This window comes from Moschus berezovskii, chromosome 5 (genome assembly GCF_049115385.1).
Source record: "Moschus berezovskii isolate FMDL1 chromosome 5, NW_MosBer_1.0, whole genome shotgun sequence".
Classification (NCBI taxonomy): Eukaryota; Metazoa; Chordata; class Mammalia; order Artiodactyla; family Moschidae; genus Moschus; species Moschus berezovskii.
In genome coordinates this window covers 54,476,802-54,503,185 of record NC_142464.1, presented here as the reverse complement: position 1 = coordinate 54,503,185, position 26,384 = coordinate 54,476,802, and the positions used below count along the sequence as shown (strand labels likewise).

Genomic DNA, 26,384 nt, shown 5'->3' with positions numbered 1-26,384 from the left:
GAATGTATGTGTTACAAAAACAGAACAAGGCAGATCACAGAACCAGGTTTAAGAACTAACGAATGGTCTCAGAAAGTCAATAGATTAAGTCCTTCTTGAAACAACTTCAACCTGTATATTAGATTTAATTTGTTAAAAGATAAGTGAGCATTTCAAAGTACCTCTTGTATAGATATATTCCCTTTAAACTTACCAAAAGTTACATTAGGATGTGATTTGGAAAAAAACATTGGTAGGAATATGGTACAAATTCAGTGTAATCTTTGGCAAGAATTATACAAAAGAACATATCCGTTTAAAAGAAATACCTGAAGCCTAACTTGGTGTGCTAAACATCTTGTCACATTCTAAGTGAAAAATTAGAACTTGGACAGCTTAAGTTCAAAGCAGAAGTTCTGTAATATATACATCACCATATATCTAACACAGTACTAGATCAGGCTGCAAACACAGAAGAAAAATGAGTTTACTATTTTGAAAAATAGTATGGAACTGCTTTATTCATCTGATATTTTCAGAGGCAAAAACATGGTGTCAGCAGAGCCTTTAGAGGTCATCTAGAGTAAGTTCTAACAAATGATTGTTCAGTCTCAGTCTAAAACACATTCAGCAATAGGGGACACATTAATCCCCATTGAAACCAGTTAAAATTTTGAACAGGTTTAATTTAGGCGAGTTATTTCTCATACATAGTCAAACTCTGGCTCCTAGCAATCCCCACATTCTACTCCTAGTTCTGACCACAAAGGTCACATGGAACAAGCCTAACTTATCTTCTATGAAAACTTTCAGAAACATTGGAGGACACTGTTCTTTCCCCCACTCCCAACACCATCATCATCAGGTTGGGTTTTCTGTGCGTGTGTTTTGTTTTTCTTGTCGTTCTGAGACTTTATGAGTTCCTTTAACAGTTCCCCAGGTGAAGTGGTCCTGAGTAGTGTCTCTATTCTCTTCTCCTCTGGACAAACTGTAGTTCACCACAGTCAAAGCGAGGTGACGAAAGCCTTCAAGCATTTTTCTTCCCTACACACCCCAGAGCTAAAGCATAGCATACTTCTGCAGTTGTTTCTGACGTAAGTAAAGGGCCGTATTCTTATATCTATTACATTTCCTCTTTGGTGAACCGTTCCAATTTGAGACAATCCTGGGTCCTCATCTGTTATCTAATGTATTTCCTCTTCTTCCTGGGTGTGCACTGCTGAAAAGTTTGATAAATGCACTATCTATGTCCTCATCTAGAGCATCAAAAAGTATATCAGAGATAATACTAGAACTACATAAATGACTAAATGAGAGATCATGACTACGGTCTGGGCTTCCCAGGTGGCTCAGTGTGTAAAGAATCCACCTGCAATGCAGGAGATACAGGAGATGAGGTTTCGATCCCCAGGTTGGAAAGATCCCCTGGAGAAGCGCATGGCAACCCACTCCAGTATTTTTGTCTGAAGAATTCCCATGGACAGAGAAGCCTGGCGGGCTACAGTCCATGGGGTTCAGCGACTGAGTACACATGCACATACAACTATAGCTTAGCCATTCATAAATAAAGGCAATCACTGATATTATTATTCACAAATTAACTCATATTTCTATGATGATTCTAGAAGTAATTTTATCAAAAAAGAGTATGAGGAAAACAAAATATTATTCTGAACTAGTATGCTACGCCAACCACCTTTAAAATTTTGTGCAGCATCACTCAAACTTCATAAGCTATAATTCTCAGGATCTACCTTTTCCCATTTCCCCCTTGTCTTCCAGAACACAACACAGATTCATGTTGTTCAACTCTGTCTGAATCCCACCATGTTTATCATTTTCCTTATTTATCTCTATGTAATTAGCTGCCCTGTTCTCTCAGAACTGTCCTACTCTTCAAGTGCTTCACAGCCAACTGCAGAATTCATTTTCCCCCACGCTGAGGCTGATGCCACTGAAATAAATTCTCTTGCTTGTCTGTTCTTTACCTCAAAGGTTTTGCACACGTTTCATCTTTTTTCTCATTTCCCTTTAGGGAGGTCTTCAGAGGGAGACGTCTCCTTTCCCTTTTTCAGAGCTACCATTTCAGAAGCTACCAGAGCTTCACCTTTGTTCTTAATACTGTTTCCTTCACTTTTTCTTACAGAAGTTAAGGTCAGATCTGTGGCTTGTCTATATATGGTCTATGGGCTAAGAATGGATTTTACATTTTTGAAAGATTATTTTAGAAAACAATAAAGAGCATTAAGAAGTAGAGACTATTTGTGGCCAGCAAAATTTTAAATATTTACTATATGGCCTTTTATAGGAAAAGTTTGCCAACCTCTGCTTTGGAATCCTGTCCCACCGATTCTCCTCCCCTCTCTTTTATGTTCATCATTTAACAAATATGTACTGAGTTTCTACTATGTGCCTGACACTGCTCTGAGATCTGGAGCTTACTTTTTATCAAGGACAGGGAAGTCATGATGAAATAAGAGCACATGTCAGACAGTGATAAGCCATGAAGAGGAATAACAGAGGCAAGCGGGGTGGACAGGACAAGGCCAGGTGAGGGAGGCGGTCTTAAGAGGTACTGAAGCTCTGGAGGTGAGAGTCCCCTGGTAAGGGGTGACCTGGAGGCCCTGGACTTCAGGTGGTGATTGCCATGAACCAGGATAAGTTTCCCGAGGTGGATAGCTGGAAGGTACAGAGTGGTGGCATCGGCTCTCACTCCTACTAGTGGAAGAGCAGGGGAAAGGGGTGGCTAGGTGTTATGGAAGTACTCTTCTCTCCAGGCTCTATTTTCACTGCAACCTTTCAGCCAAAGACATTATAAATACCTTCACTAACAACAAGAAGAAGACGAGGACTTCTCCATTTTTTTCCTGGACCTTACATTCCTGTCAAACAAATGTCTAATCTCTCTCCTCTTGAAGTCAAGCTTAATTTTAAAAACATGATCTGAATTAACTTCCTTTACTTCCTCATTAGGTATCCCCAATTCCTTATAATCTGGTTTCCACTCCTCTCACCCCAACTCCTGATTGCCTCCTCTGTGAGTGTGTCCTGGCCCCCCAGCAACTGAAAATCCCTTCTCTAGGTTGAGCCCACCAGCCCCCGTGCGGATCAGGCTCCCTGTCTCAGAATCTTCTGCTGCTCAGTTTTCGGTTTTGTTTTGTTGTCTTTTGGGCTAGTTCTCTCTTCTGCGCACTTCTTAAATATGGCTACTTTGCAAGACTCTGTCATACTTGTTTTCTCTTTCCTTCCACTAGCATTCTCCTTATTAACCCATAATTCAAACAGTAAAAGCCCAGTTTCCTGTGCCTCCTTCTGGACTGTCTAGTTCTGTAAACAACTCCTTGCCTCCCTAGGCTTCAAGGAAGAAAGCTTTGTTTTCTAGTCCTCCCTCAGCCCTTATACCTAAATGTGACTGGGTTCCTCTCTTGTCCCTTTATGATAAAGAAGGCTTAACTCTTCAGGATTTGGCCTGACACAGCTTCATTTTGGTCTAACATAGCTTCATTTTTCTTCCCTACAAGCACAATTCTAATCCTGCCAAACTGACGGCCACCCTTCCAGCTTCTGGACCTTAGGAAAAGGGCTGTAAATGCTCCTCTACACTTGCAGCCACATCCCAGACCCACCCCTTACAGATTTTAAACAACACTCCTTCTAGAATGATCCCCCTGACAGATGCCTACTTTCCATCCGCAATCATTCATTAATCAGTACTCTTGTATCAGCTGATATGCCCTGACTGGTTGAGGTGCCCCTGCTCCTCTGTGTGCCTAGACAACCCTGCACAATTCTGGCTCCACTTCCTACCTGTGTATACTTAGGTTGCCTATTTCTCTTTTTTCCTTATCCAGTGCTGTTCCTAGACCAAGGCAGAGGGACTTGGAGTAAGAGGCCTGTTATGGCCCTCCTCTGACTATACCCCTCACCCAGAATCCATGTCCCTCTTTTCAGACCACAACTCAGGTACCCAAGACTCTGATATCCCCAGCCCAAAGGGCCTTAGTCAGCTTTCAGGGTCTGCACAGCCTCTTCAGTGGAGCTACTCTTCTGATGGATGCTGTCCTCAGGATGGAGAGGTGGTCAAAGGGTGATCATTTATGGAGTATGTGAACAGAGCTTGGACCTGTCTGTCCAGGTATGGGGTAGAGCCATGGTAAGAAGTGGGTGGGAGATACCACAAGCTAGGGACTTCTGAAGAGTCTTAAGCATTCTGAATTTGAAAGTCACCTCCCAGATTGTTATAAAGGTATATTTTTCACGACAAGAAAACCAAGTAGAATTTACTTAGTAGTTTATTAGCTTGACTTATAACTTCTGAAAATCTAGACTTATAGTAGGTGGGCTTCCAATTGTACTGGGCTTCCCTGTTAGCTCAGTTGGTAAAGCTCTGCAATGCAAGAGACTCTGGTTCAATTCCTGGGTCGGGAAGATCTGCTGGAGAAGGGATAGACTACCCACTCCAATATTCTTGGGCTCCCCTTGTGGCTCAGCTGGTAAAGAATCTGCCTGCAATGCAGGAGACCTGGGTGGAATCCCTGGGTTGGGAAGATCCCTTGGAGATGGGAAAGGCCACCCATTCCAGTATTCTGACCTGGAGAATTCCACGGACTATACAGCCCATGGGTCGCAGAGTCAGATACAACTGAGTGACTTTCACTTTCCAATTGTACTCATGGCCTGGACCCTCCAAGTTAGGAACAGACTTTCCTTTATCTGCAAAATGAGGACAATACCAGTGAGGCTGTAAAGATTAAATAAGAGGATGTATGTTATATGCCTAGCACAACACTTGATGCAAAGTCAGAACTTAATGAAGGATGTTTTTGTGCTCTTATACTATAACTACTTTTGTTTTTCTCTCTTCCAATGTAATAAATCACTTGCGCACAAAAACTATTCCTTATTTATCTCTATCCCCAGAGGCAAGCTTAATGCCCAAAATATAAAAGGTATTCATTCAGTGTTTGTGGAATGAATATATGAAGTCCTAGAGAATCTACCTCTACTGTTTTTCAACTGTTCACTTCCTTTCGACTGCCAGAACTGAATTCAGGCTCTGATGAACTCTTACCTATAGTCTGTAAGAGACTTCAAAAGGGTAACCCTTTCCCAAAACTCTCTGCCTTCCAACAAACTTTTGTAAAGGTTTAGGTTATCTTTTAAAATGTTGATGAGACCATGAAAAATACCTCTACACCCATCGAAGATTTTCCCCTGACCATTCATCCACACACCAAATATTTGCTGAGTTTCTACTCACGCAATTAACCAATGTTTAAAAAGTTACTCTGTAGCCTCTGGAGAAATTAAACTGAATATAACATTTTATCTATTTATGGAATTCACATTCTAGCCTTATAATATAGGCTAAGTGTCTACAGAGTTAAATTCAAAAACTTTGATCTGGTCTTACCATTCATGATGGCAATCTGAGATATATCTGCCTCTGCTTTGTCATCTTGATTCTGTACCTACTGTGGTACAGCCATGCTAGATTACTCTTCATTAGAACACATCATGCATTCTCATACTTTAGTAATTCTGTACAATGAATTGCTTTAATGTCTACCAAAACCTTGCTAAGGATAAGTATAATCTCAGAAAAACATACCACAATCTCTTAATCCTAATTAAATGCTGATTCTTCTGCAAAAATTCTTCTGGCACTTTGTTCATATTTCCATCACTATAATTTCACTGTATTCTGTGTTATAATTAACTGTTTAACAGATTGTTGCAGAGGGCAGTAAATACATTTTATTCACCTTTTATGCATTTTATGGTGCCACAAACATGGTTAATAATGAATATACTTTTTCTGAATGCTGCTGCTGCTGCTAACTCACTCAATCATGTCTGACTCTGCGCAACCCCATAGACGGCAGCCCACCAGGCTCCTCTGTCCCTGGGATTCTCCAGGCAAGAATACTGGAGTGGGTTGCCATTTCCTTTTCCCTTGCTGAATGAGTGAAGGGTAGAAGAATAAGTAAATGATGAATACAGAAGGAGCAAGAAATTTATTGGTCTCTAGTTGGGAGATGAGGATTCCATTGTGGGCTTAAAACTACTGGATAACTTGAGGAAAGTCATCAAAACTCATGAGCTTCAGTTGTCATTAAAAGGGACTAATTGGAAGGCCTGATGTCATTGGAAGGACTGATGCTGAAGCTGAAACTCCAATACTTAGGCCACCTGATGCAAAGAGCCACCTCACTGGAAAAGACCCTGATGCTGGGAAAGAGTGAAGGCAGGAGGCGAAAGGACGACAGAAGATCAGATGGTTGGATGGCATCACCGACTCCATGGACATGAGTTTGAGCAAACTTTGGGAGATAGTGGAAGGACAGGGAAGCTTGTGTGCCGCAGTCCATAGAGTCACAAAGAGTCAAACCAGACTTTTAGCGACTGAACAATAAAAAAAGGGACTAAGATTGGCTCCGAAATATCATCAAACTCTAGAATTCTACATTTCACAATTATGTCTAGGGCAAATATAAAAAAATTTGTGAGATCTGAAGAAAACTGAACATATGAGGACTGTACCATGAGAATGGTAAGATTCTTTACCAACTTAAAGGTCTTTTAAGGACTTCCCTATAGCTCAGATGGTAAAAAAAATCCGCCTGCAATGCAGAAGACCCAGATTCAATCCCTGGGTCAGGAAGATCCTCTGGAGAAGGGAATGGCAATCCACTCCAGTATTCTTGCCTGGAGAATCCCAAGGACAGAGGAGACTGGCGGGCTATAATCTGTGGGGTCAAAAAGAATCGGATACAACTAAGCGAGAAACACTACTACTACTAAAGGTCTTTTGCTTTCTAAAAACAAAAAATTGAAAACCAGATTAGATACACGCTGAAGGTCAATATTCTTAATGACACTATAGCCACCAGATTTAGTTCAAGGGAACAGTTAGGAGGGCCCAAAGACGATTTTCTTCTTTAATCTCGCCCTCTGTTTATATCTTTGGCTAAGTCTCTTTTTTCTCTTGTGAACACCCATCTTTTTCTGTCTTCCCTAAATGCAGTTTCGTTTTACTTCGACTACAAACTTTATTTTTATAATGCCGGGCCTCGGGGACTCCGGCGTGTGGACGATGGCGCAGCCTTCCTCCCACGCAGGGTCCACGCAGGCCTGGGCCCCGCGGGAGCGGAGCTGCGTGGTCTTGAAAATCTCTCGCGTGAGGCGCTCGGCGCACACGCTGCGACTCAGCTCTCTCCGGCCGTCACGCACTTTGAGCTGCAGCGGGGCCGCATCCGCGAAGGGGCAGCCCCGCTTGGGCATGGCCGCGGCCCGGAGCGGCTCCACCTGTGACTATAAACTTTTAACAAATGATTTTAAAAGTTCATCTTCATCTAATCATGTCAACATGTGAAAGAAAAGCTAAGCAAGAAAAATAAGTTCATAAATAGAAGGCATATTTTGATAGCTTACAGAAGTAAAAATATGTATTATATCCTTCTAAAAACAAAATATCATACAGTATACTAATGCATATATATGGAATTTAGAAAGATGGTAACGATAATCCTATATGCAAGACAGCAAAAGAGACACAGATGTATAGAACAGTCTTTTGGACTCTGTGGGAGAAGACGCGGGTGGGATGATTTGAGAGAATAGCATTGAAACATGTATATTATCATATGTGAAACAGATCGCCAGTCCAGGTTCGATGCATGAGACAGGGTGCTCACTGGTGGTGAGCACCAGGCTGGTGCACTGGGATAACCCAGAGGGATGGGATAGGGAGGGAGGTGGGACCGGGGTTCAGGATGGGGAACACATGTACACCCATGGCTGATTCATGTCAATGTATGGCAAAACCACTACAATATTGTAAAGTAATTAGTCTCCAATTAAAATAAATATAAAAAAATAAAAATAAATAAAAATAAAAACTAAATATCAAAGCTAGCTGCTATTATACAAAACCCCTATATTCTTATTGAAAAAACACTTTTTACTTCCTTTGTTCAGTACTGCAGAAACATTTTAGCAAGCAAGTTAAGGTAGAAAGAAATGAAGATGTTACTATCATTATCTTTGTCTTCTACAGATAATAATTAAAGATGTCCTAAGTGTAGGAATACCTTAATCAGGACAGAGCACTTTTCATTATGAAACTTAGAGTGAATGAATTAGTCAACTGCAAAACAGCAAAAAGGAATGCTGTTTAAATGGCTCATGATTAATCACACTTCTACCACATTTCCCCCAAGTTCTGAAATCTAAAGCTGCTGTATAAACAGCTAGTTTATAAGATATTTGAGGCAAGAGCCACAATTCATACTGTGTATTATCTTCAGCATCCAGCATACTGTCTTCTACAAGTGAGATGCTCACTATATGCTGTTAATGATGGAAATTTAAGCAATTATAATCATATACTTATATATGATATAAAAGTATGATATATGATATTAATTAATATATCATATACATATGAATACATATATACATATATATACATATGATAAATATATATCATATACACATGATATTAAATTATATCATATGATATATGATATTATATATGATATGGCTTACATATGATATTAAAGTATAAGATTCATTTATGAATAAGCAATTAATATATAAGACAAGAGGCTCTCAATAACTCAGTGTTGAAATTACAAATGGCCCACAAAGTCATACAGAGATGAATTTGGGTCTTGTGTGTCTCCAGGAAAGTTAGTAACACTCTGAGTCTCTATTTTCATTTTTAAAAGTGCGGTTAAATACTACTGCCTTCACTGGGCTGTATAATACTAAAGCACCAGTGAGTTAATGTATTCAAAGCGCATCACAGTATAGTATTTAGTACACAGCCAGTGCTCATTAATTATAGTATATTTTATACTATAAAGGGAGAGTACCACGTTTGGGCATCAGCTTAAACCTAAGAAAATCTTTCTTTCATCAGTATTAAATAGAGGTTCACTTCTGCTTAATCAAGATTAACCTGGGCTTAAGATTCCAGAAAAGTATACATAGACTGCTCTGTTGAAAGAGGACAAAGTCAGAGTCTGACAAACAAAGTAGGAGGCAAAAGAAGCAGTGAATTCATTAACACTCTAGGGCACATACCACCTAAAACATTTCTTTGATCTCGAAGCCTGTCATGTTCTTGGCCAGTTTTTCAAAATCCTTTCCCTTGCCTCTCACCACTTCAGGGTTTCAATGGTCAAGTTTCATCTACCTGGCCTTCATCCAAGAGTGTACTTCTAACCAGCATCAGGATGCTCAGGACACGATCTCTAATCTGGCCTTAGAGTTCTGCAAGTCTGCTACGAATGGTTATTTTATGATCCCAGCCTACCTTTATCTAACTGAAGAAAGCCTAAATTATTAACTGCCTACTCCATTCAACAGAAATAACTTTATAAAGTAATGATTCACTGGGCCTTTGACATAGCCCAGAATGGTAAACATCATCAACAAAAATAAATCTTGAACTGGATGAGATATAAATAGTAAATATGACTCAGAAAATACCCCAAATTATTAACATGCTTTGCACTTAGTAAATATTTTCCCTTAATTTTCTCATTGTCTCTATTAATATTTAGCATTTATAGTTGTACCATAACACTAACATCCGATTCACTTTAACACCACTTCAGTTGAAAGCAAATTTTTACACTCGTTCATTTGGGATTACTTCCGTTCCGTTCCGTTCAGTCGTTCAATCGTGTCCGACTCTTTGCGACCCGTGGACTGTAGCCTACCAGGCTTCTCCATCGATGGGATTCTCCAGGCAAGAATACTGGAGTGGGTTACCATTTCCTTCTCCAGGGGATCTTCCCGACCCAGGGATCGAACCCGGGTCTCCTGCATTGGAGGCAGACGCTTTAACCTCTGAGCCACCAGGGAAGCCCATTTAGCACAGCTTATTTAATTCCTTTGCTGAAATAATTACTGCCTTTTTTATTCTCATTCCACATGCAGCCTATAGGTCAGTAAGTGTAAGCACTAGGATGGTGGTCAAACTGTTTTCTACTGTTTCTGCTATCTTTCTGAACTGGAATTTCGGAGTATGATTTTGTTACTTTACTTTAGTAGTTAAAAGTTCCCAAAACGTCAGAACATAACCATATTTAACAATACATCTAGAAATCATATTTTAAACAATCAGTTTTTCAGTTAATGTCCAAAGTTACACATGAAATTAATTTGGATTATGAGATGTTTTTAATTTATTTAATTTAGATTGCAAAGTATATTGCTATTTATCAACCTGACAAGATTTAAAATGATATACTTTTGTTATTTCTTCCAAGAATCTTTCCTGAGAAGACCCTGAGTTTTTGTTTCTGCCTGATTTCTGGGCCCTATGCAAGCGGGAAGTGTAAGCTAAGGAAGAGCTGTAAACGGCCTAAGCTTTGGCAGACCCTCTACACGGTCTAATCAGTAAAGACTGGGAAAAATTTTTGGTTTGAGAAGGAAATCTCTGTCATATTTCTAACTGGTCACTAAGCTAACAGAACAGAGACTTCACGGGGCACTCAATACAAAAAAAGATAACCTTTACAAGAGCAGTTCAGAAAAGGCATAAACAACAACAGCCCACAACAGCAAGTTCTGGGAGGGGAGAAAATCTGATTTTCAGAGTTACCACATTGTAATAGTCAAGATATCCAGTTATCAACAACAACAAAATTATTATGCATGCAAATAAGAAAATATAATCCATTCACAGGAAAACAATAAATTAATAGAAACTGCCCCTAAAGACGGAGAAGGCAATGGCACCCCACTCCAGTACTCTTGCCTGGAAAATCCCATGGATGGAGGAGCCTGGTGGGCTGTAGTCCATGGGGTTGCTAAGAGTTGGACACGACTGAGCGACTTCACTTTTACTTCACTTTCATGCATTGGAAAAGGAAATGACAACCCACTCCAGTGTTCTTGCCTGGAGAATCCCAGGGGTGGTGGAGCCCGGTGGGCTGCCGTCTATGGGGTCACACAGAGTTGGAGACGACCGAAGCGACTTAGCAGCAGCAGCAGCCCCTAAAGAAGCCCAGATGTTGGACTTACTAGATAAAACTTTAGATTGACTGTCTCCCTATCTGACCTGGCCCCTGGCTCGTTTACCTCTTCTACTTCATCTTGTACCAATTTCTGTTTTGCTCACTGTCATCAGTCACAGTGACCATCTGTTGTTCTTTAGATCATCGAGTATGCTCCTCTCAGGCCTTTAAAAATGCTGTGCGTTCCCCGTGGGGTGTGCTCTGCTCCTTCTCCGGGTGGCTCCCTCTGTGTATTCTGGGCTCTGTTTGCATTCTACCTCCCCAGAAGCATTTCTCCTGACTCCCTTCTCTATAACAGCTGTGCCCTCCCCACCTCCCTACCTCCTATCAGTTTCTGTTCCCTTTAATTGTTCACATCATCACTCTCTGAAATTATTTTCAGTTATTTATTTACGTTAGCTACTTGTTCCCTTATGGCAGAATGTGAAGAGGAACTAAAGAACCTCTTGATGAAGGTTAAAGAGGAGAGGTTAAACCTGGCTTAAAACTCAACATTCAAAAAACTAATATCACGGCATCTGGTCCCTCATTTCATGGCAAATAGATGGGGAAACAGTGGAAACAGTGACAGATTTTATTTTCTTAGGCCCCAACATCACTGCAGATGGTGACTGTAGCCATGAAATTAAAAAACACTTGCTCCTTGGAAGAAAAGCTATGACCGACCTAGACAGCGTATTAAAAAGCAGAGACAATACTTTGCCAACAAAGGTCCGTCTAGTCAAAGCTATGGTTTTCCCAGTAGTGATGTATGGATGTGAGAGTTGGACCATAAAAAGAAGGCTGAACACTGAAGAACTGATGCTTTTGAACTGTGGTGTTGGAGAAGACTCTTGAGAGTCCCTTGGATAGCAAAAAGACCAAACCAGTCAATCCTAAAGGAAATCAACCCTGAGTAATTCATTGGAGGGACTGACGCTGAAGCTCCAATACTTTGGCCACCTGATGCAAAGAGCCGACCCACAGAAGAAGCTGAAAAGATAGAAGACAGGAGGAGAAGGAGATGACAGAGGACAAGATGGTTGGATGGCATCACCAACTCAATGGACATGAGTTTGAGCAAATTCTGAGAGATGGTGAAGGACAGGAACTCCTGGTGTGCTACAGTCCATGGGGTCACAAAGAGTCGGATGCAACTCAGCGACTGAACAACATCACTTGTGTACTTGTTTACAGGAGGTCTCCCTCACTAGAATGTGAGGTCCTTGGTAGCAGGTACTTTATCTCTGCCCTTTACTGTGGCTCACCCACCTAGAAGAGGGAGCCAGAACAGGACCAAATAAGTATTCATTAAATGAATAAGGACAAGTTACACATGTTGAACTAAAAATAAAAACAGGAAAAGCTTAACAATTTCCCATGATGAGTCTCCTTCAGCTCAGAAATTTTTGCTCACTAGTTGTCTAATGAACCTACTAGAGAAAGTCTTTCCACTGTAATGTCCAGTGCCACAGGGGCCTGTCATTTATTTCCATCCCAGGAAAGGAGACCACAGGAGGGGAAGCGAGTGAGCAAACCTCTGCCCCCTTTTAAGCACCGGCTAGGTCAGGGATGGCGGAGAAGGCAATGGCACCCCACTCCAGTACTCTTGCCTGGAAAATACCATGGATGGAGGAGCCTGGTAGGCTGCAGTCCGTGGGGTCGCTAAGGGTCGGACACAACTGAGCAACTTCACTTTCACTTTTCACTTTCACACATTGGAGAAGGAAAAGGCAACCCACTCCAGTGTTCTTGCCTGGAGAATCCCAGGGACGGGGGAGCCTGGTGGCCTTCCATCTATGGGGTCACACAGAGTCGGACACGGCTGAAGTGATTAGCAGCTGCAGGTCAGAGATGGAGGGTGTGTCTGTGAGCTGTAAGCAAAGCTCTCTGGGTGAGGCCCTGTGACCATGAAAGCCAGGCCACTTTGGGTGGTGGTGGTGACATAGGTATCCTTGAGAGTTCAAAGTAATCCTGTCTTTGGCAGAGGTTGAAAAACAGAGCAAGTAATATAAAAATATTGCTTAGTATTGCCTTAAGAGTAAACGGACAGTGACTGACTGCTCCCTGTCTCTTTTTATCTGAAATTTCAGACTCAATCCTCAGAGAAGAGTCCTCTCGGATTCTGGTAAGGTTCTAAAACAACCTGAGAAAAGAAGTGATCCTTAGGTATTATGTTTATGAACCACTGTGGGTTTACTTCATTAAGCATTAAGCTGTTTTTTTTTCTGGATGAGACTGTTTCTAGAACCTATTACATACACTTATCTTTTCAATCTCAGTTCTCTGGTGGCTCAGATGGTAAAAGAGTCAGCCTGCAATGCAGGAGAGCAGGTTCAATCCCTGATGCTGACCCTGACGCTGGGAAAGACCCTGATCCTGGGAAAGACTGAAGGCAGGAGGAAATGGGGATGACAGAGGATGAGATTGTCAGATGGCATCACCGACTCAATGGGCATAAGTTTGAGCAAGCTCTGGAGGATGGTGAAGGACAGGGAAGCCTGGTGTGCTGCAGTCCATGGGGTTGCAAAGAGTCAGACATGACTGAGTGACTGAACAACAACAACATTTTCAATGGGGCTTCCCTGGTGGCTCAGATGGTAAAGGTAAAGAATCTGCCTGCGTGCAGGAGTCCTGGGTTCGCTCTCTGGGTGTCAAAGATCCTCTGGAGAAGGGAATGGCAATCCACTCCAGTATTCTTGCCTGGAGAATTCCATGAATAGAGGAGCTTGACTGGCTACAGTCCATGGGATCGCAAAGAGTAGGACACAACTGAGTGACTAACACACACACCTTTTCAATATATAAACCCCTTAATTTTCTAAAAGATACTCAATGAATTCAGTAACATTTTTCTGAGGTAGTAGGACATGGTGATTAAGAATATTGCTTCTGGCACTTCCCTCGTGGCTCAGTGGTAAAGAATCTGCCTGCCAATGCAGAAGAACAGGGTTCAGTCCCAGGGCTGGGAAGATCCCACATGCTGCAGAGCAACTAAGCCCATGCGCCACACTTACTGAGTCCATGTGCTCTAACTACTGAAGCACCTAGAGTCTGTGCTCTGCAACAAGAGGAGCCATGGCAATGAGAAGCCTACATACTGCAACTTGAGAGTAGCCCCACTTGCCGCAACTAGAAAAAAAAAAAAAAGCCCACACAGCAATGAAGACCCAGCACAGCCAAAAAAATAGAATATTGCTTCTGAAGTCAAAGAGCTTGCATTCAAAGCCTGGCTTTGCCACTCACCAGTTGGGTGAGTTAGCACTGTCCCTCAGCTCCTCTATCTGTAAGTAGGGATAATATTAGTAGTTGCCCGAGAAGGTTCTTGTAAGGATTAAATGAATTAATACATGTAATGTACTTAGTGCACTCCCTACTACATAGTTCTGCATGGAAAATGTTAGCTGATACTGATGACTACTATTACTATTGTTACTATAACAATATTTTTTTTCTTGGTGCCTTAAGCTCATTATAAAAGTCTCAAATTACTATATGATGTGTTACAACCTAATGATACTTTTTTAAAGGGAAGAGGGCTACTGGCTTTTACATAAAATGGTCCCAAATTCATTTGCATATATTTTTTATATGCTGTTTTATAGCTTTTCTAGTTTCCTTTGTGAGGTCTCTGATCTTCACTTCTACTGTTGTTAGTCATTCTCCAGTCTATATCAGCTTCTTTTCACTCTTTTTTTTTTGTACAGGGGCATAAAAACCCATAAACCAAGTTTGTTAGGCATGTGTGTCAAATAAAAGCCAATATATGCTAAACTAAGTTGGAAAGGCTCTTCTATGAATAGAGGAAAGGAACTTGATTCCATGGACATCTCATTTGGCCCTCCAAAGAGAATTATTTTTTATTTCTCAATCCTTATATAACTATAAAATTAAGTTTCTGGGGAGACAGATGTAACAAAGGTTACACATACATGTTAAAATTAAAAAGTCTCTAATTTGGCTTTTTAAATACTCATTAAAGTCCTACTACAACGAGATCCTAGAGGAACAAAAATGAATGCTACAGTCCTGAACCTCACAAGGCCTGCAATGTAGAGGGGGCGATAAAGCATAAACAACCAATGCCAAGAAAATATAATATGAGACAGCAAAGACTTTCAGAGTGGGTACTATGAGCGTCTAGAAGAAGGGCCCTTAACCTCACCTGGGGATCCAGGGAAAGTTTCCTGAAGAGGATCATGCCTGAGCTGAACCTGGAGGACAGCCAAGTGAAGAAAGGTTGAGCTATTGCAATCACAGGACCAAGAGCGGTAATGAGGCAAGAAGCAGCATACTGCTTCTGTGAGAGTACGCTTGTGTAAAGAATTACTAATTTGATATTTTGTGATTTTTAAAAAAGTAAAATAGGAAATTGTGAGAAATGAAGCTAGGAGTTAGACTGAATAGGGGCCAGAGTCAAGAGGGACCTTCTGATGCTTGCTGAGAGGCTTGGATATTGCTTATAAAGAAATGCAGACCCATTAAGAAAACTTTAGGGAGAAAAAAACAAATTTCAGATTTTCCTTTAGATATATAACTCAGATAGCACTGCAAAAAACAGGACAAGGCTAGAAAAGCCTGGAGGAAGGGAAACCAGTTAGGTGTCTCAGTTCAGTTCAGTCGCTCAGTCGTGTCCGACTCTGCGACCCCATGAATCACAGCACGCCAGGCCTCCCTGTCCATCACCAACTCCCGGAGTTCACTCAAACTCATGTCCATGGAGTCGGTGATGCCATCCAGCCATCTCATTCTCTGTCGTCCCCTTCTTCTCTTGCCCTCAATCTTTCCCAGCATCAGGGTCTTTTATAGTGAGTCAGCTCTTCACATCAGGTGGCCAAAGGATTGGAGTTTCAGCTTCAACATCAGTCCTTCCAATGAACATCCAGGACTGATCTCCTTTAGAATGGACTGGTTGGATCTCCTTGCAGTCCAAGGAACTCTCAAGAGTCTTCTCCAACACCACAGTTCAAAAGCATCAATTCTTCGGCTCTCAGCTTTCTTTATAGTCCAACTCTCACATCCATACATGACCACGGGAAAAACCATAGCCTTGACTAGACAGACCTTTGTTGGCAAAGTAATGTCTCTGCTTTTTAATATGCTGTCTAGCTTGGTCATAACTTTCCTTCCAAGGAGTAAGCGTCTTTTAATTTCATGGCTGCAATCACCATCCGCAGTGATTTTGGAGCCCCAAAAAATAAAGTCTGGCACTGTTTCCACTGTTTCCCCGTCTATTTCCCATGAAGTGATGGGGCCAGATGCCATGATCTTAGTTTTCTGAATGTTGAGCTTCAAACCAACTTTTTCACTCTCCTCTTTCACTTTCATCAAGAGGAACTTCACTTTCTGCCATAAGGGTGGTGTCATCTGCATATCTGAGGTTATTGATGTTTCTCCCGGCAGTCTTGATTCCAGCTGTGCTTCCTCCAGCCCAGCGTTCCTCGTGATGTGCTCTGTGTCTACTGGTGTCTAAGGCTGAATGAGGGCAGGGTAGTAGTTATGATGATGCCACGAGGGTCCCAGATGGGTTTTGAAGATAAAATTGGAATATCCCCATGATTTGTTGGAGGAAGAGGACCCCAGACCAAAAGAATCATGGTGACGACCAGACGTGAGGCCTGGAGTGAATGGCCGGCACAATAACTGAGAGACACAGCCCAGTGTTGGGGCTTTTGTTGCTGTTGTTCTGTTTTTTTTAAATTTAATTTTGTTTTTTTTCTTTTATAAATATGAAAATTAATTTACTTCGGCTTAAGACATGTTAAGTTTGAGTTAATATAGAAGTCAGAACTGAATTAACAAATAGAAGTACAATTAACGAACAGAAGCAAGAGGGCAGATAAGAACTCCTAGGAAAAAGTGTGAAAAGAAGAGCCGCACAGGGAAAAAGAAGAGCAGCAGAACGAAGGTGGCGTGGGCCACTGGGACTCCAGGCTCAAGGAGGGGCAGAGGAGGGTGGCCTGGGACAGAGGAGGGACGGCACACTGAGAGGCACAAGGAGCCAGCCTTGTCCTTTCTCGGCACTGTCGGTGAGTTTCGTGTGCGCTGCTCATTAAAGAAGCTGAGCACAGCTTGCAAGTCGTACCGTGCTGCTTCACACAGTGTATCTCCTCTAACCTGTTACCCATGTGCTGCGGATGACGAATCTGAAGTCTGGTGAAATGAAGAACTTACCCAAGGTCACGGGGTGAGCTGAAAGAACTGGGATCTGAACCCAGGTCTACAGGATTACAAAGCCCAGGTTCTTAACTCTGCTGGAGTAAAAGGACTTCTTCAGGATGTCACTTTATATTATCATAATAAGGACTGAGATACAGTGCTTTTCCAAGGAGCATATCTTTAAAACCAAGAATTTCAAAAGGATGTCATTATACATTTGATCACGTTAATCAAAATACACATTTTTGGAGTTACAGTTCTTGAAATATTTTTTATTTCATAAATACTACACTTGTCAGGAGGCTTTCCTCCTAGCTCAGTCAGTAAAGAATCTGCCTGTGATGCTTGATTCCTGGGCTTGACTCCTGGGTGGGGAAGATCCTCTGGAGAAGGAAATGGCAACCCACTCCAGTATTCTCACCTGGAAAATCCGATAGATTCTTGTAGCCTGGCAGGCTACGGTCCACGGGATCTCAAGAGTCAGACACGACCTAGTGACTAAACCACCACCACCACCACACTTGTCAAATCATGAAAACAACAAAGTGCAACACACGGCGATCCACTCATTAGGGCACTGCTCCAACAAAGCCCCAGGAAGGCACTGGACAGATGAGTTAGTGTCCTTCAGAGGAAAGCTAGATGCCCTGCACTGAGACACCTGAGTCTTCTTAGCTTGCTCACAAATACTGTTACTGGTCTCAAGGGAAATCAGAAAGGAAATGCACAGTTCAGCACAAACCTACCACAAATATGGAAAAATTCATAAGTATAGTTATTCTAAAGAGGTTTATTTTATATGATAAATTATTGTTCATTTAAAGATAGAGAATAATAAAGTCACATTCCTATTATAAAAGTTGTAATTTTCCTATTTTCCACTAGAGGAAGCAATAACATTACTCTTACCATTTGGTGGATAAAAGACAGCATATTCTTCTAATCCTAGTTTTCCTGTAAGAGAAAAAACACACAGAGTTCCAATATTATTAAATAAAATGGAAAAAACTTTAAAAATTAACTAATTTTGTGAATATGCTAATAATTAATGGAATTTTAAAAACTACTATAGTACAATCTCCTTTCATTTCATGATAAGAAATTAATTTGAAAATATGCCAACAATCTTTTGGTACCAGCAAATCCTTTCATCAATGAGGGTTAATAATGAAAACCTAAGTACAAGGTAAGTGATGCAAATAATTTAAAAAACAAACGTTTTCAAGCTCCTGGAGATCCAACCAGTCCATTCTGGAGGAGATCAATCCTGGGTGTTCATTGGAAGGACTGATGCTAAAGCTGAAACTCCAATACTTTGGCCACCTCATGCGACGAGTTGACTCACTGGAAAAGAGTCTGATGCTAGGAGGGATTGGGGGTGGGAGGAGACGGGGATGACAGAGAATGAGATGGCTGGATGGCATCACCAACTCGATGGTTATGAGTTTGAGTGAACTCCGGTAGTTGGTGATGGACAGGGAGGCCTGGCGAGCTGTGATTCATGGGGTCGTAAGGAGTCGGACATGACTGAGTGACTGAACTGAACCAAACTGAAGCACTTAAGAAGAGCAGTATCTATTTGTAAGCACAGAATTGTTATATTAATTATAGGTAATTCTATTTGGCTCAGAGGTTAAAGCGTCTGCCTCCAATGCGGGAGACCCAGGTTTGATCCCTGGGTCGGGAAGATCCCCTGGAGAAGGAAACGGTAACCCACTCCAGTATTCTTACCTGGAGAATCCCATGGACGGAGAAGCCTGGTAGGCTACAGTCCATGGGGTCGCAAAGAGTCGGACACGACTGAGTGACGGAACGGAAGGGATTTTTGTTATTAAAGTAAGTCTAAGCTTTGTAACACTTCATTAGTTTACCATTTTTATGGAATGGGCAGAAGAGTTTAAATTAAATATATATCACTAGACAGTGGTCATATTTTCTGAGTCCTTAAACAATTAATATGGTCTGAAGTGTGAAAGTTGCTTAGTCATGTCCAACTCTTTGTGACTCTATGGACCACAGCCCACCAGGTTCCTCTGTCCATGGGATTCTCTAGGCAAGAATACTGGAGTGGGTTGCTATTCCCCTCTCTGGGGGATCTTCCTGACCCAGGGATCAAATCTGGGTCTCCTGCACTGCAGGCAGATTCTTTCCTGTCTGAGTCACAGAATAAATATTTGAAATCAAGATTGTCTCAGAAAATTAAAGTATATTCACCATAACTAAATGTTTAAAGGAGTTAAAAAATTTTTTTCCTCAAAATGTTTAAAGGTCTGAGGTTTTTCCCACATTCCACTGAAGTGTGAAAAAGTAGGTAATGTTTATCTCGACAGTTTTTCCAACACTATTGAGTCTACTGAAAAGACATATGCATTTTTGCATTTGACTTTAAGGCAAGATTTTAATTAAAACAATTTTTGTATTTCTTGTTGGGAATGGTGGCAGAGAAAAAATGGAGAACTGGATGAGCAGTTTAGGTTAAGGTGGAGACAACAAGGATTGATCTTGTGAGTAAGAAGAAAATGAAATGATAGATAGATGGTAGGTTGACAGGTGTCTAGAGGGATGGATGACAGAGAATACCTGCTGAGTACTCAATACTGGGCTAGGTGCAAAGAGGCAAACAGAGTAGATGTTTGGTCCTTGAACCATAGGGCTTATAATCCAGACTAAAACAGGGAACATTAAGATATGTTTGCTGAATTTTTTGGCACAGGCTTTAAGTGTTTTTAGAGGTTTTGAGATAATAGAGAATGTATAAGTGGTCTCTGCCCCTGGTTGCTGGCACAGAGCTTCTGAAATCCTTGATATTTCCTAGGTTTGATAAAAGCACTAGGAGCATCTCTTATGCTAGTATTTGTCTTTGAGGCTGTCCCTGACACAAGGCTTCTGAAACCCTTGTCAATTCCTAAATGAAACTAGCATTAAGAGTATCTTTTGTTCTATTGGGGTGACCTAAGTGGGCTCCTGAATGGGGGCTTGTCACCAGAAAGATCAAGCCATGATTAGAAGCTTGGAATTTTCAGCCTCACCCCCCATACTCTAGAAGGACTGGAAATGGTATTTAATAATTGATTATGCATCTATGTGGGCTTCCCTGGTGGCTCAGATGGTAAAGAATCCACCTGCAATGTGGGAGACCTGGATTTGATCCCCGGGTTGGGAAGATCTCCTGAAGAAGGGAATGGATACCCACTTTAGTATTCTTGCCTGGAAAATTTCATAGACAGAGGAGCCTGGCAGGTTACAGTCCATCGGGTCGCAAAGAGTCAGATATGATTAAGCGACTTTCAAAAAATGTGAGGAAGACTTAAACCCCAACAGTAGGGGGTTCAAAGAGCTTTCAGGTAGGTCAACAGGTCAACACTGGGAAGATAACACATCCAATTCCACAGGGACAGAAACTCCTGTGCTCATGACCCTCCCAGAGCTAGCTCTATGTATCTCTTCGTCTGGTTGTTCATTTGTATTCTTTATCATATCCTTTAACAAGCTGGTAAATACAAGTACATGTTTCCCTGAGCTCTGTCGGCCACCCGAGAAAATTAATCAAACCCAAAGAGGGGTTTGTTGGAACTTCCAACCTATAGCCAGTTGGTCAGAAGCATAGGTGACAACCTATGCTTGTGACTGGTGTCTGAACAGTGTGCGTGTGTGTGTGCGTGCACGTGTGTGTGTGTGTGTGAGAACCGTGTGTGTGTGGGGGGGGGGCTGTACTGTGGAGTCCCTAACCTGTGTGTGTGTGTGTGTAGGGGGGGCAGTACTGTGGGACTGAGTCCCTAACCTGTGTGTGTATGTGTGTGTGTGTGTGTGTGTATAGGGGGTCAGTACTGTGGGACTGAGTCCCTAACCTATGGGATCCGCCACCATCTCTAAGTAGACAGTATTAGAATTGAGTTAAACTGTAGGATACCCAGGTGGTGCCAAGACTTGCTTGTTATTGTGGGGCAAAACTCCCACATTCATGTAAACAAAAGTGTCAGAAGTGAAGTGTTTTGTGTGAGTAGTAAACACACTACTGGGAAATATAGCAGGAAAGAACTGGCTTTTTCCCTACATAGAAGGAAATAATCTCAGTTTTTCTGATACTGTGAGATATAGACTAGTTCTTCAAGAACCTATGATTTTGGGGGTGAAGGAAAAGGAGTCCTTCCATGTGTAGGGCATATATAGAGATTTAGAATGGATATGCAGTAATGTGGAATAAACAGGGAGCCAAAGTTAGGTTGGTTAAGACAGGGCCTTAAAAATCCTGGCTGAATTTAGAGGTGAGTCCATTAGATAATTAAGTTCTACAATCAGGTTTTCAGCAGATGATGTTAAAGAAACAAACAGGCAAACCAAATGTTTCTATCAATTCAGTGCAGAAGCCATGTAACTGAGAGCCTCCAAATTTAGGGGGAGCCTGATCCTAGCACTGGGAATGTGGGCCTGTCTCAGGGCAGGGGTTGTGGTAATGAGGCAGTCAGTCGGACTTAGGAGATAAAGGCAAACAGCTTCTTTCTTTATGGGAACAGCAGAAAAACCATACACAATAGGTTTACAAGCTTTCAGTGCTGGGAGCTCACTACTTAATAAAAATGAGAAATCAGGGGAAAGTTGTTTAGCTGACAGTTAGCTCAGCTGTCAGGTGACAGCAGCATGCTGAAACAGCACTGTCTTGTAGGCAGCTAGTGGCAAAGATAAGAAAGCACTAATAGACATCAGAAGCAAATTGCATATAAATTACATCAAACTATTAAGTGTGAAGAAAGCTGATCGCCGAAGAATCGATGCTTTTGAACTGCGGTGTTGGAGAAGACTCTTGAGAGTCCCTTATACTGCAAGGAGATCCAACCAGTCCATTCTAAAGGAGATCAATCCTGGATGTTCATTGGAGGGACTGATGCTAAAGCTGAAACTCCAATACTTTGGCCACCTCATGAGACGAGTTGACTCACTGGAAAAGACTCTGATGCTGGGAAAGGTTGGGGGCGGGAGGAGAAGGGGACGACGGAGAATGAGATGGCTGGATGGCATCACCGACTCTGTGGACATGAGTTTGAGTGTACTCCGGGAGTTGGTGATGGACAGGGAGACCTGGCGTGCTGTGATTCATGGGGTCGCGGAGAGTCGGACACGACTGAGCGACTGAACTGAACTGAACTGAACTGAACTGAACTGAACATTGAGAGAAGGAATAAAGAAGGCAAAAAAAAAAGTAGAAAAAGCAAATTCAAATGATAAAGTCATAGTGAGAAGGGGGAATAAAAGTCAACATATATGACAAAAACTGCAACAGAGGACAGAGCAAACAGGAAAAATAAAGGAGGTGACTGTAAACGCTTTTTTGGGATCCACTTTCCTGTGGTTTGTGATAAACTGCTCGGGAGTAAAAGGATGGTTACCGTAACTTGAGAGACATCTTTTTAAATAATTTACAATAAAAAATTTTGACAACATAATATATGCTATAAAATGAACAGTTTTGGTATGATTATGTAAGTGCTAAAGAACACTTCCTTTAATTAAGAAAAGTTTACCTCTTATGTATGATTTCGGTGGTGAAGCACTGTTGTATGCAAAATGACTCAATACAGATGTATCTCTGGAAAAACAAAGTAATACCTGGGTACAACATTGGAAAAAAACAAACAATTAAGCGCTGCTTTATAACAGGTAATTCATTGCTGTGTCTGCTTATGAGGTACTGAGGTAGATAGACTTCCTCAAGCTCAGTACAGTACCTGCCAATGGGAAGAGTGCCCTCTACTGGTACACCTATGGTAAGCGTTAAGATAACCAAGTGTGATGGCCCAAGTTCATCCGAAGGTTTCTCACTGTTAAGTCACCTAAATCTTGAACAACAGGAGAAAATGCTAGCAGCTACCTACCAGTTGATTCTGTATTACCCAGTTGATTAGTGTATTTTCTATCTGGAAAAAAGAACCAACTGAGAGAAATTTAATAAGATAAAGAACATAGAGGGGGGACCCTTGATAACTATAGTGGCATACAGTAGTTTGGAAAGTGCAGGAAACTTGAACTAGGCTCAGTGCTGGGATGTGGCAGCTGGCAGTGGGCATGTCAGAGGTGGGGGGAAGGCAACTCAAGGTATCTAGAAGAGATTAGCAGCAGTAGAACACGTAGCAGTCCAACATACGTTAGAAGCTGGCTGTCCTGACCACTCTACCTGGGGTGATAACAGGTAGGACAGACAGTTAAAATCAAAGATGTCCAGTAAGAGGATCTGAACTGTTGATTTCAGCTTGGAATTTTGGCACAGGGGCCCAATCCCCAGCAAGAGGATTAGTGATAGGAAATATGGGTCCTGGTATTGAAAGATGTGGGATTCAAAAAATGTCACTGAGAAAAGAATTTGGGAATAACAGAAAAGGCAGGAGCCCAGTTAACAGAACACAGGCATAAAGTAGGGCTGGACTAGCAGCAGGAGCGCATGGAGAGAGAACCACGGTTTCAAGACACGAGGAAGGGGCCCAGCTCTGGAAACAGGACAGATATGGAGACTGGGCATCAGTCAGGCCCAAAGGCAAGACGTATACTGACCACTGCCACTGATTTATTCTTACTGTAAAAGACTACACAAGCAACACATGTTTATGACAAAAATCAGAAAAAGTTAGAAATACAAATAATCAAGGAAAAGAAAAAACACCTACAATCCCACCAGTGTTAATATTTTAATGTATATCCTTTCAGATGGTTCTTATACATGCACATATACATATTCAAACAAAATAGGATAATGCATACTATCCTATACTCTATTTCAATAAAATAAGTATTTTCTACCCACACTTTTAACATTGCAGAATATTCCACTGTGCAGATGAATAATATATAACCTTTTATTGTTGAACATTTAATTATTTCCACTTTTCCCCAGCTATAAACAATGCTGCAGTGGACTTCTTTATAGCTAAATATTTATATTCACCTTTATTTAAATTTCTAAAACTGGACTAGCTGTCTGGTCAAAGTGATGGGCATTTTAAATCTAAAACTCTTTACACATATAGGAAAACTGCCCTTCAAAAAGATTTTGCTTTTGTTTTTAACATGGACAGCAGTAAGACAGTAAACATTTTCTTTTACTCTCATCAAAATGGTTTATTATCATCTTATAGGTAAAAAAAAATGGCACCGTGCTTTAGTTACTAATGAAGTTGACCACTTTTCCATTTGCATTTCTTTCATTATTTTCCAGTTCATCATCTTAGTCCACTTTAAAATTGATGTTTTTTAAATTATTGATTTGTTTAAATTTTTACATATTAAGGACACTAACCTATGGTCAAATTATATGTTATAAATGGCTCTGCTCAATGATTTGTTAATTATCTTTGACACAGGTATTTTTAATTTTTATATGCTCAAATCTACCAATACTTTCACACTTGGAAAGTCCCTTCCCTCATTTATAATAGTCTACTATACATATTCCCCTAAACTATAAAGTAAATGGTATTTATCATCAAACATTTCTGGTTCTTTCCCTTTGAGAACATATGTCAGCTTATATTTTCTGTCCACTTTGGTGTTAGGTGTGGCCATGAGATTTGCTCTTTACTCAACGAAATAGGTATGTGTCATTTGAAAGTTTCCTAATGGAAGCTTTAAGAACCAGAGAGGTTAACCAGGGTCCCTCTTTCCCTCTGCACAGAAACCATCAGTGTCCCAGACAGTGGTTATGCCATTAACCTGGGTCCTGGAGTGAGGATGACAGAACTGTGTCCCCATCCTATCTGGGGTTAATATGACCATGAGCAAGAAATAAACCTCTGTTGTTTAAGTTGCTGAGATTTTTGGATTTACATGTTACCACAGTATCCCAGGTGGCTCAGTGGTAAAGAATCTGCCTGCCAGTGCAGGAAACTTGGGTTCTATCCCTGGGTTGGGAAGATTCCCTGGAGAAGGAAATGGCAACTCACTCCAATATTCTTGCCCATGAAATCCCATGTACAGAGGAGACTGGTGAGTTACAGTCCATGGGGTCACAAGGAGCCGGTCATGACTTTGTGACTAACCAAACAACAACCAACAGTATAATTTACAGCCTTACAAAATCAGGAAACTTTGTTGAGCAATTTGATAAAATCATTTGGTAATAAAATCATTCACTTCAGTTCAGTTCAGTCGCTCAGTCATGTCTGACTCTTTGTGACCCCATGAATTACAGCACTCCAGGCCTCCCTGTCCATCACCAACTCCCGGAGTTCACTCAAACTCATGTGCATCAAGTTGGTGATGACACCCAGCCATCTCATCCTCTGTCATCCCCTTCTCCTCCTGCCCCCAATCCCTCCCAGCATCAGGGTCTTTTCCAATGAGTCAACTCTTCGCATGAGGTGGCCAAAGTATTGGAGTTTCAGCCTCAGCATCAGTCCTTCCAATGAACATCCAGGACTGGTCTCCTTTAGGATAGACTGGTTGGACCTCCTTGCAGTTCAGGGGACTCTCAAGAGTCTTCTCCAACACCACAGTTCAAAAGCATCAAGTCTTCAGCACCCAGCTTTCTTCACAGTCCAACTCTCACATCCATACATGACCACTGGAAAAACCATAGCCTTGACTAGATGGACCTTGGTTGGCAAAGTAATATCTCTGCTTTTTAATATGCTATCTAGGTTGGTCATAACTTTCCTTCCAAGGAGTAAGCGTCTTTTAATTTCATGGCTGCAATCACCATCTGCAGTGATTTTGGAGCCCAAAAAAATAAAGTCTGACACTGTTTCCACTGTTTTTCCATCTATTTCCCATGAAGTGATGGGACCAGATGCCATGATCTTTGTTTTCTGAATGTTGAGCTTCAAGCCAAACTTTTCACTCTCCTCTTTCACTTTCATCAAGAGGCTTTTGAGTTCCTCTTCACTTTCTGCCATAAGGGTGGTGTCATCTGCATATCTGAGGTTATTGATATTTCTCCCGGCAATCTTGATTCCAGCTTGTGCTTCTTCCAGCTCAGTGTTTCTCATTATGTACTCTGCATATACGTGAAATAAACTAATAAAATCATTAGCTCATCTGAAATTTATTTTGAAACTAAATTGCTGGAGTCCAAAATATAGCCCCACCACTTACTAGATGTGTGATACCAGGCAAGTTACTGGACTTCTTAGATTCTCAGTTTCCTCTATGTCATACATACACAATATCTACTTCAAAGTCTACTGTAGGACTTAATTAATATACCTAAAGTGCTTAAAGCAGTGCCTAACATATGGTGAGTATTATTAC

General features: G+C 41.4%; 1 protein-coding gene across 3 annotated transcripts in view; it reads right to left on the bottom strand.

The window, feature by feature from the left end:
* TBC1D19 (TBC1 domain family member 19) overlaps positions 1–26,384 on the bottom strand; it is a 152,728-nt gene that overhangs the window by 26,210 nt on the left and 100,134 nt on the right. For all 3 annotated transcript variants that reach the window (XM_055434264.2, XM_055434265.2, XM_055434263.2), the window contains exons 14-15: positions 22,670–22,754; positions 18,060–18,104 (exon numbers count right to left, since the gene is read on the bottom strand). In XM_055434264.2, coding sequence (XP_055290239.2) covers positions 18,060–18,104; positions 22,670–22,754 — 130 coding nt within the window. The remainder of the gene's footprint in view (positions 1–18,059; positions 18,105–22,669; positions 22,755–26,384) is intronic.